The sequence below is a fragment of the Apiospora hydei genome, assembly GCF_038363865.1.
Source record: "Apiospora hydei strain CBS 114990 chromosome Unknown utg000009l_segment0_segment0, whole genome shotgun sequence".
Taxonomy (NCBI): domain Eukaryota; kingdom Fungi; phylum Ascomycota; class Sordariomycetes; order Amphisphaeriales; family Apiosporaceae; genus Apiospora; species Apiospora hydei.
Window position 1 is genome coordinate 4864076 of NW_027117368.1, and position 14421 is coordinate 4878496.

General features: G+C 52.5%; 8 protein-coding genes across 8 annotated transcripts; 3 read left to right on the forward strand and 5 right to left on the reverse strand.

Moving 5' to 3' along the window:
* Positions 1-229: 229 nt before the first annotated feature.
* PG997_013331 (uncharacterized protein) lies at positions 230-867 on the reverse strand (the record flags this gene model as incomplete). The annotated part of the gene is made up of 3 exons (XM_066817645.1): positions 230-288; positions 344-559; positions 618-867. The coding sequence occupies 3 exons, from the start codon at positions 865-867 to the stop codon at positions 230-232; spliced, it is 525 nt and encodes a 174-aa protein (XP_066663337.1).
* A 1272-nt stretch (positions 868-2139) lies between these two features.
* Positions 2140-2970, reverse strand: PG997_013332 (uncharacterized protein; the record flags this gene model as incomplete). The annotated part of the gene is made up of 2 exons (XM_066817646.1): positions 2140-2651; positions 2715-2970. 2 exons carry the CDS (start codon positions 2968-2970, stop codon positions 2140-2142), a joined length of 768 nt encoding a protein of 255 aa, XP_066663338.1.
* A 579-nt stretch (positions 2971-3549) lies between these two features.
* Positions 3550-4249, reverse strand: PG997_013333 (uncharacterized protein; the record flags this gene model as incomplete). The annotated part of the gene is made up of 3 exons (XM_066817647.1): positions 3550-3564; positions 3622-3932; positions 4000-4249. The coding sequence occupies 3 exons, from the start codon at positions 4247-4249 to the stop codon at positions 3550-3552; spliced, it is 576 nt and encodes a 191-aa protein (XP_066663339.1).
* Positions 4250-4881: 632 nt separating this feature from the next.
* PG997_013334 (uncharacterized protein) lies at positions 4882-5765 on the reverse strand (the record flags this gene model as incomplete). Its single annotated transcript, XM_066817648.1, has 4 exons — positions 4882-5144; positions 5197-5229; positions 5268-5622; positions 5670-5765. 4 exons carry the CDS (start codon positions 5763-5765, stop codon positions 4882-4884), a joined length of 747 nt encoding a protein of 248 aa, XP_066663340.1.
* Positions 5766-5926: 161 nt separating this feature from the next.
* Positions 5927-6506, reverse strand: PG997_013335 (uncharacterized protein; the record flags this gene model as incomplete). Its single annotated transcript, XM_066817649.1, has 2 exons — positions 5927-6165; positions 6239-6506. 2 exons carry the CDS (start codon positions 6504-6506, stop codon positions 5927-5929), a joined length of 507 nt encoding a protein of 168 aa, XP_066663341.1.
* A 544-nt stretch (positions 6507-7050) lies between these two features.
* On the forward strand, positions 7051-9118 carry PG997_013336 (uncharacterized protein; the record flags this gene model as incomplete). Its single annotated transcript, XM_066817650.1, has 4 exons — positions 7051-7215; positions 7278-8190; positions 8260-8619; positions 8703-9118. 4 exons carry the CDS (start codon positions 7051-7053, stop codon positions 9116-9118), a joined length of 1854 nt encoding a protein of 617 aa, XP_066663342.1.
* A 366-nt stretch (positions 9119-9484) lies between these two features.
* Positions 9485-10105, forward strand: PG997_013337 (uncharacterized protein; the record flags this gene model as incomplete). Its single annotated transcript, XM_066817651.1, has 1 exon — positions 9485-10105. The coding sequence occupies one exon, from the start codon at positions 9485-9487 to the stop codon at positions 10103-10105; it is 621 nt and encodes a 206-aa protein (XP_066663343.1).
* An 899-nt stretch (positions 10106-11004) lies between these two features.
* Positions 11005-12521, forward strand: PG997_013338 (2-nitropropane dioxygenase; the record flags this gene model as incomplete). Its single annotated transcript, XM_066817652.1, has 5 exons — positions 11005-11124; positions 11207-11842; positions 11953-12038; positions 12137-12313; positions 12416-12521. 5 exons carry the CDS (start codon positions 11005-11007, stop codon positions 12519-12521), a joined length of 1125 nt encoding a protein of 374 aa, XP_066663344.1.
* Positions 12522-14421: the final 1900 nt, after the last annotated feature.

Genomic DNA, 14421 nt, shown 5'->3' on the forward strand with positions numbered 1-14421 from the left:
ATGTCCATACTGGCAACTTCTGGTGCTCACTCCATGAAGTCTCGAAGTCTGTGTAGCTATCGTAACTGTTGAGTCCCAGGCGAACCGCAGATCGTCTCACTTCGTAAATCAGGCTGTATAGTCCCTTCCCCAGCTGGGCACGTCATGTTAGCTGTTGCTGGACTCCCGGTGGTACTTCAGACGTTTCCCTTACCTTGCGCTCCTTGAAGCCGTAATCAGGGCAATGTTCCTACTTTTGCAGCGGCGCATATGGTTCGAAATCCCAATGTGTGATGAGATCTTCGCCATCTGTTCATACCATACGATTAGCTCTGGCCATAAAGACACACACGGGAGACCTTACCAAGTGAAATAAGGGATATGAACTTGTGTTGGCGTATACCGCCGCCCGTAGAATTGTGCTCGATGAGCTCTTCGGAGGTCTTCTTGTCCAACGCACCGGAAAATAGGCTCTTCCAGTCTACGAGGACATCATCCACGGAGTTCAGACAATGGAAGTCGAGAACTCGGCAGAGTTCTTCCCAGGGTGCACCTGCAAAATCACAATGGATCCAGCCATCTAGAAAGAGGGGGTAGTCAGCCAGTGCATGTGGTGTGAGAACTTGGTAAGAACGCACTCAGCTGACGATATATGTCGTTAGCAAACTCCAATTGGAGCCTCAGCAATGACACCATTGGCTCAGATACATATTCGGGGTACTCGTTATGAAGGTCGATCGTGCACTGATTTCTCAGTATGCGCAACCACTCATCCTCATCATCCCCGAATTTGGGGAGGAGGTCGTCCGATACAGCTCTCAGATCAAACTTCGACGTTCTTATCGGCATCACGCCCGGAGGCCATTGAGCGGGATCTTCTAGAATCATCGTGCCACTTTGGTTGTGCGGATGATGGCGTGGAAAGGACGAGCTTGTTTTGTTCTGGATGGGGGAGAGGAGGGTGAAGCATTTGGGAACGGGGAAGTGGTAACATGTCAACAAGGCAAAACGAACTCTGCGAAAACAATTACCTATTATTTGGCATTGAAATCAATAATAAGGTCCCTCTAATTTGGGATAGAAGAGAATTCAATGCAGGTGATTGAAACCACTGGGCTGAATTTGCGAGTTTGCTGTCGGTCCATTCTTCTTCATGCCACTCTCAGGGCTAAAATGCATGCGTTGCTGAGCAGACTGCGCCCCCGATGTACGGATATGGCAGCACTTGCATTTCTTTTCTAAATTCAGGTGCTTATCGTGGCGACTCCGGGACGGGCCTCTGCTTCACAAGAATTCAATTTTATTCTGCTCCTCAAGTCATCAAATTGTACCGGGCTTATGAAAAGTACATATGTAGGGGCATTGTCCAGCAACAGTTCTACGACGCCCCAAAACAAATGGGAACGCATGTAATGAGACACACGGAATATTATGCAGCAGTATCGAGTGTATTTGCAGCCATATGGCCTCATTCCCGGGGCCTGGAGAACAGTCTATCTGTAGAATCTATGTGGCGGATCCATCCCGGCGCCCCCTTTAATGAGCATCTATCTGCTTCGATCCAGATCCCTCTTCTCCATTTTCCACTACTGTTGAGACTGGTGGGAAGTGCGCATGATTTAGCGTCCGGCGATCTAGGTAGATATATGTCAGCTGTGTCGAGTTTGTCCTTTCAAGTGACATTCATACCTTGCGCTTCTTCTTTTCGGGCACCAAATGGTTAGTCCTTGCCAAAGACTGCCTTGTTTCGGAGGGTAGGAATGTGTCCGTCTACGAGCACGCCTTTGTGGCGATGATCCAACCCCGGACGGCGGCTTACTTGATATACGTCTCGCCCGTCAAGCAATCACGACCTTCTGTTCAAGCAGTTAGTTTCATTCCTTCAATTCAACCGTATGAGACTCACCGAGGGAAGTGAGCACCATGAATCCGCTATCTCGTGGTCGAAGACCCTGGGAAAGGTGCTGGATAAGCTCCGCGTACGTCGTCTTTTCCAGGGCACCAGCCAACAGCAGCTTCCCATCCACGAGGACATCATCAACGGAGTTCATGTGTTGCATGGCGAGAGAGTCCGCGAGCAACTCCCACGGGTTCTCAGGGGACAGTTTATCATGATCAGCTTATAAGAGATGGTCCAAACGTGTCAGCTTTCCCGAGGAGTCATATTGTGGAAAGATCCGGAAAAGACTTACTACTGGCCTGGTCATAGACCCCATAGATGATGACGGACTGGAGGGACAATAATGACTTGACTTCTCGTGAACTGCAACACCTGTACTCATTTTTGCACTGATCCTTTAGGATACTCAGCCAGTGTTCGTCATCGAACTCTCCTTTCTTCTTGATGTCTTCCAATGCAACTGCCAGGTTGAATCTAGTTGTGGGTGCTGAACTGAGGCCCAACGGCCAAGTGTCGGGTCTTTGGTAGTCCATTTCGCCGTCGTGTGGCTTACCCAGGGCTGCCAGTGTTACCGGCGTCATGATGGTGAATCCGTCTAGTGAGATACTGCCGCCCTTCGCGATGTACGAGATCAGGTCTCCCTCGGTTGCTTTCAGCATGGCTTGCTCGAATAAATCCTTGTTCTTGACGAGATAGTCCACAGGACCATTCTTCTCGGTCGCGAGCTTGGCCTTCATCTTCTCCCAGCTTGACTCGGTTGCGGGACCGCCATCTGTGGGCTGTGGTTAGGTACATCTGTAATTCTATTAAGTCTTCCTCGTATTCTGTAACTTACGAACTCCACGGTACACGCAGGTCAAGAAGTCCAATTGCAGGTAAAGCAGCGACAAGGTCGAGTTCTTGTGTCTGGCGATGAGAATGACACACGCCTGCTTGAGCTCTTCAAACCAGGAGGGACCTTCGATGTAGTAATAGGGAAGAGTTTTCTTGAACTTCTGGATGGCTTCGAGGAAATCGAACTCCAACACTGGCATGCTGACCACCTTGGTGCCAAAGGGCAGATCCGCTGCGTCGAGTCGTGCGACCTCCATGGTGTCGATGGGTGGTTTGGTCAGGTTTATTGAGGCAATTTGATCAATAGCTGAGGGAAGTGGCTTTTTCCAGATTGCTGGTGTCGAAGAGGTTCTGGAGGTTTGGCGGTAGATTCATGTACCCAGTCCTCCGTATATGATATTGTCCGCTACTTGAATCTCACGAATTTGACCATGGCAGATTGTTATCCATTATTATCTTTTATTTCGTTCTTGCTTATCTCTACTACACACTGAACATTGAAAATATATGAAATTTGTGATGCAGATACCGATGAAACCTATTTCGGGTACGTGGTGGAGAGGGACAGGTCGACAGTCACATAGGCCCTTCGCAGCGATCACTTTCTTGGAGAGGATTCAGCAGTATCGTGTATCTTTTCATTCAGGGTCTCATTCCCGAGACGTGCAGAGTACCTAGGTAGTCTAGAAGCCATAAGGTCGAGTACATCCCAGCGGTCCTTTCATGAGGACCAGTCTGTGCAGCCGTAGCACCTTCTTGTCTTCTCTCACTAAGTCCATGATTGCAGTACCCCAGTCGTCGTCTCTTGTCGACCGGTAGCTCTTCGTAACCATTTCTCAGTCTTTGCTGATCTAGGCTCACTTGTTAGTTGTCATGAAAAACGTGTTCAGCGCTTCTGGTGTACTAACCTTACGCTTCTTGCGTCCGTCAGTAGATGAACCGGCCTCTTCAACAGGCAAAGAATCATCCTCGTTGGTTGCTTCGTCCTTGACGATGATCGGGGAGGCACCGGCCACGGGCAACGTGGTTGTGATGGAAAGCTTGAGTTCAGATTCGTCGATACTACTGTTTCCAATAAAGCGAATCAGGTCCTTCTCGGTCATCTTACTGGCCTTTTGAAGGAAACAGTAATCCACTTCGCGATCATCATGGCTGTTCCGACGCTGCAAGAGCTTAGGCAGCATCGTTTCCCAACCGGACTTGGGAGCAGAGGTGCCACCTATTGAGTAGTGTCAGTCAAACTTTTTGTTTGGACCTGGAGAAATCTTTGTGATGTGGCGACTTACACACGGTGCGATAGATGCCGGTCAAGAATCTCACTTGTACATAGAGCTGCGAGCAGCTGCTGACATACAATTCTCTGGAGAGACTGAAGCACTGGTTTTTCAGGTCATCCTGCCACTTATTTTGGACATAATCACTAGGAAGGGTGTTCTTGAACGTGGTGATTGCCTCGGAGAAATTGAACTCGACCACCATCATGCTGACGGCAGACGCGCCAAGAGGCAGATGTTCGGGCTTGAAGGGTTCCTCCATGATCGCAAGCACCTTGTCTGGAGTAGGTAGTGATGGAAATAAAATAACCTGGTCAAGGAACTGCAAAGTTTTGTTCCAGAGTGGTGTTGTTGACTTTTACCTCCAGGTCGGGTCCCAGGTTGGGGGAGAAAACAAAAGCTAACAGGTTCAGTGTGAAGGCTCAAAGGCGGCTCACCCTTTCCTCACTCCACCACCAACTGCATCAACTAGTACCTGCAGCTACCAGCTACATGATTATTTTCTATGCAATTGCAGGAAGTAATTGTTCCATTGCTAGCTATTATTTCGTGAATGGTTTCATCTCTGCTACATACTGTAGGCTGAATTCGCGATCAGATATGCGGTGGAAAGGGACAGGTCAAAATTCACAGAGCATTCAGAAGTATTAGGCCTTTATTGACATGGTCTCATGTTCGAGACTCGAAGGGTAGTCTAGAGGCCATGAAGTCGAATTCATCCCAACCCCTCTTGTGGGCATCAGTTCGTCTCATCATGAATAATACTCAGCGTCCAGAGATCTGAGCATGGTGGTTAGCTATAAAACGGGCTCTCTTCGAATGAGAAATACTTACCTTGCGTTTTCTGCTGCCAGGTGTGGACAGGGGCATTTTTCTGAGATGGTCATCGGAATCTTAGTTATCAGCTGCCTCGCCCTTGACGACAGTAGCACCAGCCTGGGCTGCTACACGGACTGCAGTTGTGATGCTTGTCGGGCTGTCCTCATCGGCATTCAAGCCATACGCGATTGTTCCCAGCAGCTCTATCTCGTTTTCCTTGTTCGCAGCTTTAAGAAACAGTTGGCGGCCGTCAAAGGAATCGTCTTCAGGTCCGTTACAGAGAGTCGAGATCATACATGTCATTTTTGCCCATCCAGACTCCGGCGCGACATCGCCACCTATCAACGCCGTTAGAAAAACACCTCTGGAGTCGTAAATGATGATACTTACACACAAGGCGGTACAAACCATTGAGGAACATCACTTGCAAATGCAACAGTGATTGTTTCTTAGTAACCCACTCGCAGTTGACGTATCCTGGCTGGGGGGCTGTGAGACTGCTGTAGCGCATTGCTTCTTGAGAGCGCAGAACCATGAGTCGCGAAGGTAGTCAGCGGGGAGCGTCCTCTTGAACTGCTCGATTGCTTCGAGGAAGTCGAAGCTGAGAACAGTAACGGCTGACGTGCCCAAAGGCAGGTCACCCGGATCAATGAGCGCCTTCTGGCTCATGATTGCATGCGTGATGTGTTTGGAGGGATGTGTTGTGGGCGATGTGTTGGGTGGTCCGTTGGCTGTAGAATGATTCGGGAAGTTGGTAGCCCTTATGAGGTGAGCAAACCCTGATTGTACCGGCAGGTGGGACTTCAGGTTAGAATACTAGGCAAATCAGTTCTGCCTGACACGCAGATTCACTGTTGCCTCACACCATTGTTTATTATCCCAGGTACAGTGCTGGGGTTACAAGCAGCAATCATAGCGTTGCCCACGGCGTGTGTAAGCACAGCAGCAAACTCTCCCATTGTGAAATATCAAATCTATCATGATCTCATTTCTTGCGTACTGTATCTAATGTAGTAATTCTTTCTGCGGTGAAGAACCCATCACCGATATACGTATGCAACCTATCCCAGGTACAACTCAAGAGAAGCACTGGTGGGCAACAGGCAAGCCTTCTCTGCAACTATCGAGGGGCAGCTCTGCTGGCCACAACGCAGCCTGTAGTGATGAAGGTTGGGGCTGTCCCATCAGGGTCCACGATGCCGTATGCGATGCGCGCAAGCAGGTCTTCCTCGGTGGTTGCCGTCATCGCCAGACCGAATAGGTCAAAGGGGGATTGCGAGGTATCGTCAAGACCATTGAGATGCGGTGAGAGCATGAGTGGCATCTTCTCCCATCCGCATGCCTCTGCCTCGTCGCCGCCTGCCATATGCCATTAGCAAACCAGCTTCCTCCTCGGGCTGAGCAATCCCTTTCAGGCTCTCCTGGTACTTACAGACAGAGCGGTACAGGCCCTTCAAGAAGAGCACCTGCAGGTACAGCAGTGATACGCGATCCGAATCACCATCTCTGGGTCCAGGGCTGAACTGCGAGTGCAGAACTGAGCACTGCTTCTGGAGGACATTGAACCATGAGTCCCGCACATAGTCGGCAGGAAGGGTCTGCTTGAACTGATCGATGGCAAGAAGGAAGTCGAGTCGTAGCACAGTGGCAACCGACGTACCCCAAGGTAGGTCGTTCGGGTCGAAGAGCATCCCGCTCATGGTTGCGTATAGCCGTCTGCTTCCCGGGGTTGGGTGTTGATGGTGTAGAGGGACTAAAAGTGAGGGCTCTTTGTTTTGGTTCCAGGACGACTTGTAAATGTAGAAGTGGTCTGGTTAAGTGAATTGGAGGTGTGCTTGACGAGAACGATGGTGTGTATTGTTCTATCTGTTCGTCTGCCGTGAAAAGCCCGAACAGGGCTTCTGATCATCGACAACCAACTCGCATGGCTTGTACATGGAACCAAGAAGGGAATGTTTGTTCAACCTGATGAGAAAGCCAGCAATGGCTGTGCACTTCAGAGCATAGCTCTGTTTCAATCATATAAGACAACTTGAACAAGCAAACGAAATGGTGCAAACGCAGCTAGATGGTCAGTCGATCACGAGTCCTCAAATTCGTGCTTTCTTCCTTCAGGAATCCTAACATAACTTCTCGAATTACTCTGTACGTCCACAAGGGCCGCACCTAGCTTCCTTTTTGCTCGCATGTACGTATTGCTTGCGCATTTCAAGTGCCTAGCTACACGCCTTCTCGGTCTTCAAGATGGGATCCAAGCAGGCCCAATCAATAGAATCAATCACGCAAGAGCACTTTGAGCCGCTTATTCGCTACCACGAGGAGCGAAAGATCATACCCGGCGATCCCTATGGCTGGAAGCTGCCGGGGTGCGGGAACATCAGCCATTGGGAAGAGGCCCGCCGCTACGATGTAAGTAGAGGAGTCTCCATCACTCAGAATCAATCATCTGCTTACTCGATATACTTGTATAGGAGTATCCCAAGTTCACTGACAAAGACTTTCATCTCCGTGATGAGGAGAGAGCCGACAAGGTCAAGCAGTACTTGGCCGAGATACACCATCGCGGCATAGATGCTGTACTTGAAGATGGACAGATTGTGCGCAATACGGAGGAAGAAGTTGTCGTCGAACACCAGGTCCAAGGTTTCAGCGTCAGAATCATGCAGATGTGCGACGTATCCGTTTTCGATCCGAAGTCCTACTGTAACGCAACAAGATCACGTCGACTGGAGCACTTATCTGACCAGCGCGTGGCAGAGGCCCCTATGAGCCGCGACGTCGAGAACATGCTCATGGCAAAGCGAATGGAGCGAGGCGAGGCACCCAAGATGCCAATGCATAGGGATGGAACCGAGAACAAGAAATTTTGGTATAAGGTCATGAGATCCGAAAGCTACAACGTCTTTTGGGTGGGAACGTCACGCGAGGAGCGCGATGTGCTTCGGGAAGAGGCAAAACACCTCGATTCCCGGCGTGACCCGGCTCTAGAGCCGCTTATTGCCCAGATCGAGAAGGAAGACAGAAGCCAGTCGAAGGACTACTTCTACCATTACCAGCGCGGCCGAGCCGCAGCCACAGATGATGCCATCTACGAGAAGCCAAACCACGACATTGTCATCGTCCTAGACAAGGACTCCAAGGTGGTTCTCGCCAAGTTCAGCAAGCTGCTCGACTTCCTCTTTCATGAGAAGAGCGTTGCCAAAATGGAGGACGCCGTGCGGAAGTGGACTGCGCTTCCGCCCCTGCCGCTCCCCGAGACAAGTCGACATATGGTCGACGAGATGATCCGGCTCGAGAATCCCCACATGGATCTCGAGAAGGCTACCACGCTGAAGGAAGTTGAGAAGCGAGTGCAATGCGTAGTGCATTACGGTACTTGGGCGAGTAAGTTGGAAGACCCGGATTGGACTCAGAAGACCGCCCATATGATACTGACCGTGTACCGCATTGCAGTGAAAGGCCGTCTCAATCCAGACCACATTCATAAGACACTCGACTCTAGACTCGCCAGGGGTCTGCCTCGGAAGGTCTTAGAGGATATCCCCTCTCAAGTATTCCCCATCTTCACCACGAAAGCTGTGGGCCTGGCGTCGGAAGCCGTCCGTTTCCTGTTCAGCACCATGGCACCGGACGAATACGCCAAGTGCCTCGACGTGTACAAAGCGCTGCCGGATGGTTTCAAAACGCGCCTTTCAGAGCCGACCTTCTCGACGCTCTTTGTTCTAGGAATCAACTCCTATACACAGCGGCATCTCGACAAGACCGATGTCAAGTTCGGCTTTGCCAGTTTGGTGGGGCTTGGCTCCTACACAGGTAAGACGAGTAAAAGAAGAGACAGCAACACCATATCATTCATTTGGACGCCAATGAGGTTGGCTAACACTTCCATGTATCAGGCGGGGATCTGTGCTTCCCTCGGCTCGCTCTGAAGCTCGAGTACCAGCCGGGAGACTGCGTTATCTTCCGCGGAAGAGAACTGGCGCACTTCGTCCACGACTGGGACGGGTACCGCATCTTCTTGCTGTTCACCAACCACCAGCCCGTGCGTAACTACGCCTTCCGAAAGCTCGGGCTGCTGCCGTCGAAGCTCAAGGACCCCTGGAATGAGGATGGTCAGACCACGTCCCCTGATGGCAATGCGGGAGGAGAGACGACGCTCGAGGCTGACAAGGAGGAGCTGGACCCGGACGATGACGACTATTATAGTCCGTGCTGGAAGGATCCCGTCACCCCCGAGTTCGAAGAGGTGACCGAAAGAGAGTGGCAGGGCCCCGCAATGCTTCCTAGCACATCGTCGTCGGCTGACAACTAGCCCAGCCACGGAGTTGTCACCGGAACAGTACCCAGGATTATGTGTGTTTTGTGGCCAGCACAGATGAATGATGGGGTTTCCATCAATATGACTTAAGCATATACTGGAGCCCCTGCATGTAGCAGAGGATGCGCCGCAGTGGGATTCGGCGAGTGGCCGTAGTTAGGGCACTATACTGTCGTACCGCAAGCAGGGACGACCAGAGCAAGCGCATGTTGTAGGCAGCAGCTGAAGGAATACTGTATAAGATACCTAACCGCTGCCAATTTGCAATGAAAGCCAAGCAATCTTATCTCAGGGTATGTACATACTGTTTCCACGGCCAGTACAATAAAGAAGGAATGAGGGAGGACGGCATCTATCGTAATGGCGGAGCTGTCACCATCACACATGGCCGACGACTTGTCCGGCTTCGGCGCTTTGTCACTCGAAGAGCGCATCGGCACCAACGTGGGCAATGTGGTCTTTGTACTTCTCGTCGCGCTGGCCATCTGGCACCTGGAGCGCAAGTACGTAGCTTACGACCGGGACGACGAGGGGAGCATCACGGGCTGGAGTGACATGCACTCCGAGGTGATGATGCGATGGGACCACAAGTTGAGGTTTGGCTGCATTTTGTGCGACCTCGAGGCCCAGTTCATTGATGACATGCTCCCAGGTACGACGAAGAAGCCGTCGACGAGGCCGGTGCCAATGGCCGCGGTGGTGCGGGAGTACCGTCCTCGGCCTCGTCGAGAGGAGTCCCAAGGCGAGTTGACGTTGATGGCTGGGCGCGGCGATAGTAGGACACCAATTGAGTTTCGAGGGTGTATCCCAATCAACGACACGCGCGATGTTGGCGGGATACCTGTCACCAACAAACAGGGAAGTCCAGAAGCATGCCGCGCAACATCGTTCAACCTCGGACAAACCATACCTACCGGTACCGGTCGAAAGGGATCATCAGAAGGAGACAACGCATACTCCCACGAAAGCCAACGCAAGTAGCCAATAACGGAACTGCGCCTCTTTCTGTGCGGATCTCTCAAGACGGAGTCGCTGTGTCTGTGGATGGTAGCAACAGGCGTTGCACGAATCACAGGACTGAGCCGATGCGAAGCGCTGGCTGCCCAGGTACAAGCAAGCAACCAATGCAGACGGGCTCGTGTCAATGCTAGCACTGGGTGAACGGGAGTCAGTGAATTAGGGTTTTGGGTGACAGCATAGACAGTTGGCAGGACGCCCGATTGTGCCGAACTACAAGGTTCGGGGCTTACTCACGTCCCTTTCGAGAGAATTGAGTTTGCAAGTGATGAGGTCGGGACAGTTGACAGACAGACAGACGCCAAGAGCTGGGTTCTTCCCCAGCCTGCAAAGCTAATTAGAAGCGGCTGGACAGCCTGGACTTTCTCATATTACGGGATGGCAGGCAGAAAACAGTTGATTAAGGTTAAAGTACCTACCTACCTCTATGTACCTACTACCTAAGCACCTAAAATGAAGAAATACAGAAGGCGCCAAATCCAACAATCGTCTGGTGCTTGAGTCGAGTACTCGTAAGCACCCTGGATGATGGAATGCTCTCAGGCCCTGTCTCACACTTTCTCGCGCCCCCTTATGTCATTGTACTTCAGATAGCCCTATTTTATGCACGCAGCACATGCGAATTGTGAATCAAAGCGAAGGGCGCTTTCCGCCTGTCCACCACCTCCTCGGAGTTGCTCGAGTCAGCCGGTTCCACATTTCCCGTAAACGACGGCGACAGCTTTCTTCGACTACCGAACATAGCCGATGCCAGAACCGACGGCGCTCCGGATATATCGTCTTGTGAGATATAGACCTGACTCAGTATGTATAGACGCTGCCATGCACTCCCTTCCGTGTCGGCCATCCGCCGCTTCGCCACCATGGCTTCGTCAACGGCACCACCGCGAACGCGCATGCAGCGCTGGTTCCCAACCACCGCGTCGCCGCTCATCGTGAGCGCGCCCATGGACTTTGTCACGAATGCGACTCTAGCGTCCGAAGTAAGCAAGGCCGGTGGTTTAGGTTTGTTCCCATTCTGCTCTCCTGGACGATGTCGCACAAGACTAAATGACACCACGATAGGCTTCATCCAAGGTGGCCGCGACTTTACCCCCAGGCGGCGCTGCTCTCACCAAACTTGACAAGGAACTCGGACTGGCCCGTCGCCTGCTCTCTGGCGTGGGGAGCAGCAACGGTAACGCCACTACTGCCGGCCAGGATGGACAGACCAAAGACACCCTGCCCCTCGGCGTCGGCTTCGTCGCCTATGCGCCGTCCGTCAGCCACTTCGCCGAGACCGCGGTCCCGATCCTGGCGTCGTACCGCCCGGCCGCCGTGTGGCTCTTCGCGCCGGCGCCCGATCAGCCCGGCACTATCGGAGATATGATCCGTGCACTTCGGTCATCTTCTTCCTCCTCGTCCCCTGGAGGCTGGAACTCCCAAGTCAAGGTTGCAGTCCAGGTCGGCTCCGTGGCCGCGGCGCGCGAGGCGGTCGAGTTCGGCGCCGATATCGTCGTGGCACAGGGCGTCGACGCCGGCGGGCACCAGTGGGCCCGGGGCGCCGGCGTCGTGAGTCTCGTGCCTGAGATCGCGGACATGGTCTCGTCGGCATCGAAGAGTCGCGAGGTGGCGGTGTGGGCGGCGGGCGGTCTGGCGGAGGGGCGTGGCGTGGCGGCATCTTTGGTCCTGGGGGCCGAGGCGGCGGTGTTGGGCACCAAGGTTCGTTACAGTCTTCCCCGTAATTGGCGTCGTCGTTCATCGGCGAGTGACGTAGGGTAGTTATCAAGGAAAGTGAAAGCTAACTCTCCGTGTTTCTTTCACGCGCGCAGTTCATGGTCGCAACCGAGTCGGACACGCAGGATTTCAAGAGGAAGGCCATTCTATCCACATCAGATGGCGGCATGAACACGGTCAAGTAAGTTGGATCTCGTCTCTTCACTCTTGTATTGTCGTCTGCGAAATACACCTCGTGTGGACGTTGCCCCTAAGCGAATGTTCTAACCTCGGCGGCAGGTCACAATTACATGATCACATCCAGGGCAATATGACGTGGCCCGACATCTACGACGGCCGCGCCGTGGTTCATCCTTGTTATCATGACCACGTGGCCGGCGTGCCCCTGGAAGAGAACGCGGCCAAGTTTAAGACGGCCAAAGAAGCCGGCGATAACTCGATGATGGTTACATGGTCGTAAGTTTATCAATTTCATCTCGCACTTTCCCCCTTTCCCAAACAGGACGCTTCTCTTGCGTCTACCACGTTCAACTTGTCTAACACGTACTTCGCGGGCAGTGGCACCGGTGTCGGATTGATCAAGGAGAGCCTGCCGGCGGGTGAGATGGTGAAGCAGCTTCGAGAAGCCGCGACCCAAGCCTTGCAAGTGAAGCCCGTATTATAGAATTCGTAGCACGGGGCTCCGGAGGGGGTGGCGGTGTAAAGGTCTGAGCGCCTGTCAACTGTCAAGACGAGACATCATGGAGGCTGTACATATCATAGCGCGCATTCCAAGGGCTGGTTACAGAAAACTTGAATGCCGGTCGTCATTGCTCCATCTCATGGGATCGTGATCTGCCGAAAGCAACAGCACTGATGGCAGGCTGTAGGGTCATTCACTCGACAGCCTCGCACTTGTTCGTATTGCAACAACAACCGAGCCATTCTCTGGTTTGATTAATTTGCCATGGCGACGATCTGGACCACCACGTAATGGCAACAAGAAGCGTATTACTATACTACACGCTATTATGATAGTTTTGTGACTTTAGGCTTTAGTGCAGCTTGATTCACACGAGCGATGCTACGGCATAGCGCCAGCAGCGTTTCAATAGATAGCCAAGGGCCACACAAGCGTCTTCGCTCCAAGTGCCGCCCGCGGCCGTTACGCGGGCAGCGGGCTCTTTCTGGTCCTGCATTGTGACGGCGACGGGCTTTTAGTGTTTTGTTCCAAACACCCAACGCGGGACGGACACCAGACTGCCGGGTCGTCGGTCGCTGGTCGCCGCCAACGTTTCTCGCAAGCATTTACCAATCGAGGCATTGGCCTCCAATTGAGCCAGGCACACCAGGCACACCAGTAAGCACGAGTCCCACGATGGACAAAGGCAGCCCCCTCCTTTCCCTACTATCGGGTGTACCGAAATAGAGAGTCCCTCTTCTCGTCATGCCACGGTTGACGGGTCGTCACATGCGCGACACTCACATATGACATAGGTTCGTTCGCTCGTGTGGCTCGCGACCCCCATCCGTGAGGCTAAAGCCTAAATGAATAGCCACTCGGGCGAGAAGCCCGGACGTTGGGGTGTCAATTGGGATAGAGTGGGATGTTCGGCCCCTCTCATCTCCGGACAAGCACCTGGCAAGGTTGTCGGTCTGTCGCGCGCGTGCACACACACTCACACACACTCCCAGCCAGGCACAAGCCTCAACCGCCCAAAGAACTCGGGACGATGAGACACGCAGGGCCACGAGAGACATGCGGGCGGCTGTGCAAAGAACCGCAATCCCCATACAATTCGCCAGCACAGCCGTTGATCCCTCTCTAACGGCTTTTTCTTTTGTCTTTCTCTCTGATGTATCTGTTCAACAATCCCCACTGCACGCGGCAGTAGGAATGCCGAGGCGAGACACGATTGAGTGGGCGGCGTGCCCGGGGAGGCATGGTGCGCGTACCCGCCGTCGTGCTACCGAAGCAGAATTGTATCAACTACCTACATGTATTGATTACTATTACATACTACTGTCAAATGTCAAATTTGCTGCACAAGACACATTATGGTTTTCCTTTCTTTGGACGTGGTGCCACACACACGTACAATACCCAATACAGGCATGGAAACCGAAGGCCATCGGTGAAGATTCTCTTCACCGCTCTCTAAGATAACGAATGATATACCTATATGCGCTGCATGCGATACCATTTTCGTATGGCTCTTTACTAGATATCGAGTTATCTCAGATGGCCCGATCGAGAAGGTGGTGGCGGAATAGGGTCGCTGCCAGTGGCTGGAGACCTCGAGTAAGTTGAGTAAGTCCATTCATTCATTCGTTCAACCGAGCCAAGTCTTTGGAGTCGAGATCGCAATCCGCCAGGAAGAGAGATAAGACAGGGATCCGATTCTCAATGCCTATATCCAGTAGTGCTTTCCATATTGAATGTGACTCTGCTTGAACACAAATCGTCAACAAATCGAGGAGGCGCCCAAATCGAGAGCACTGCTACTATGGAAAGAAACCAAGCCTGGATGTTACCTGTTCGTCTCTGAGATAGCGCAGCCCAATGGGCCCCCGCCCCCCCCCCC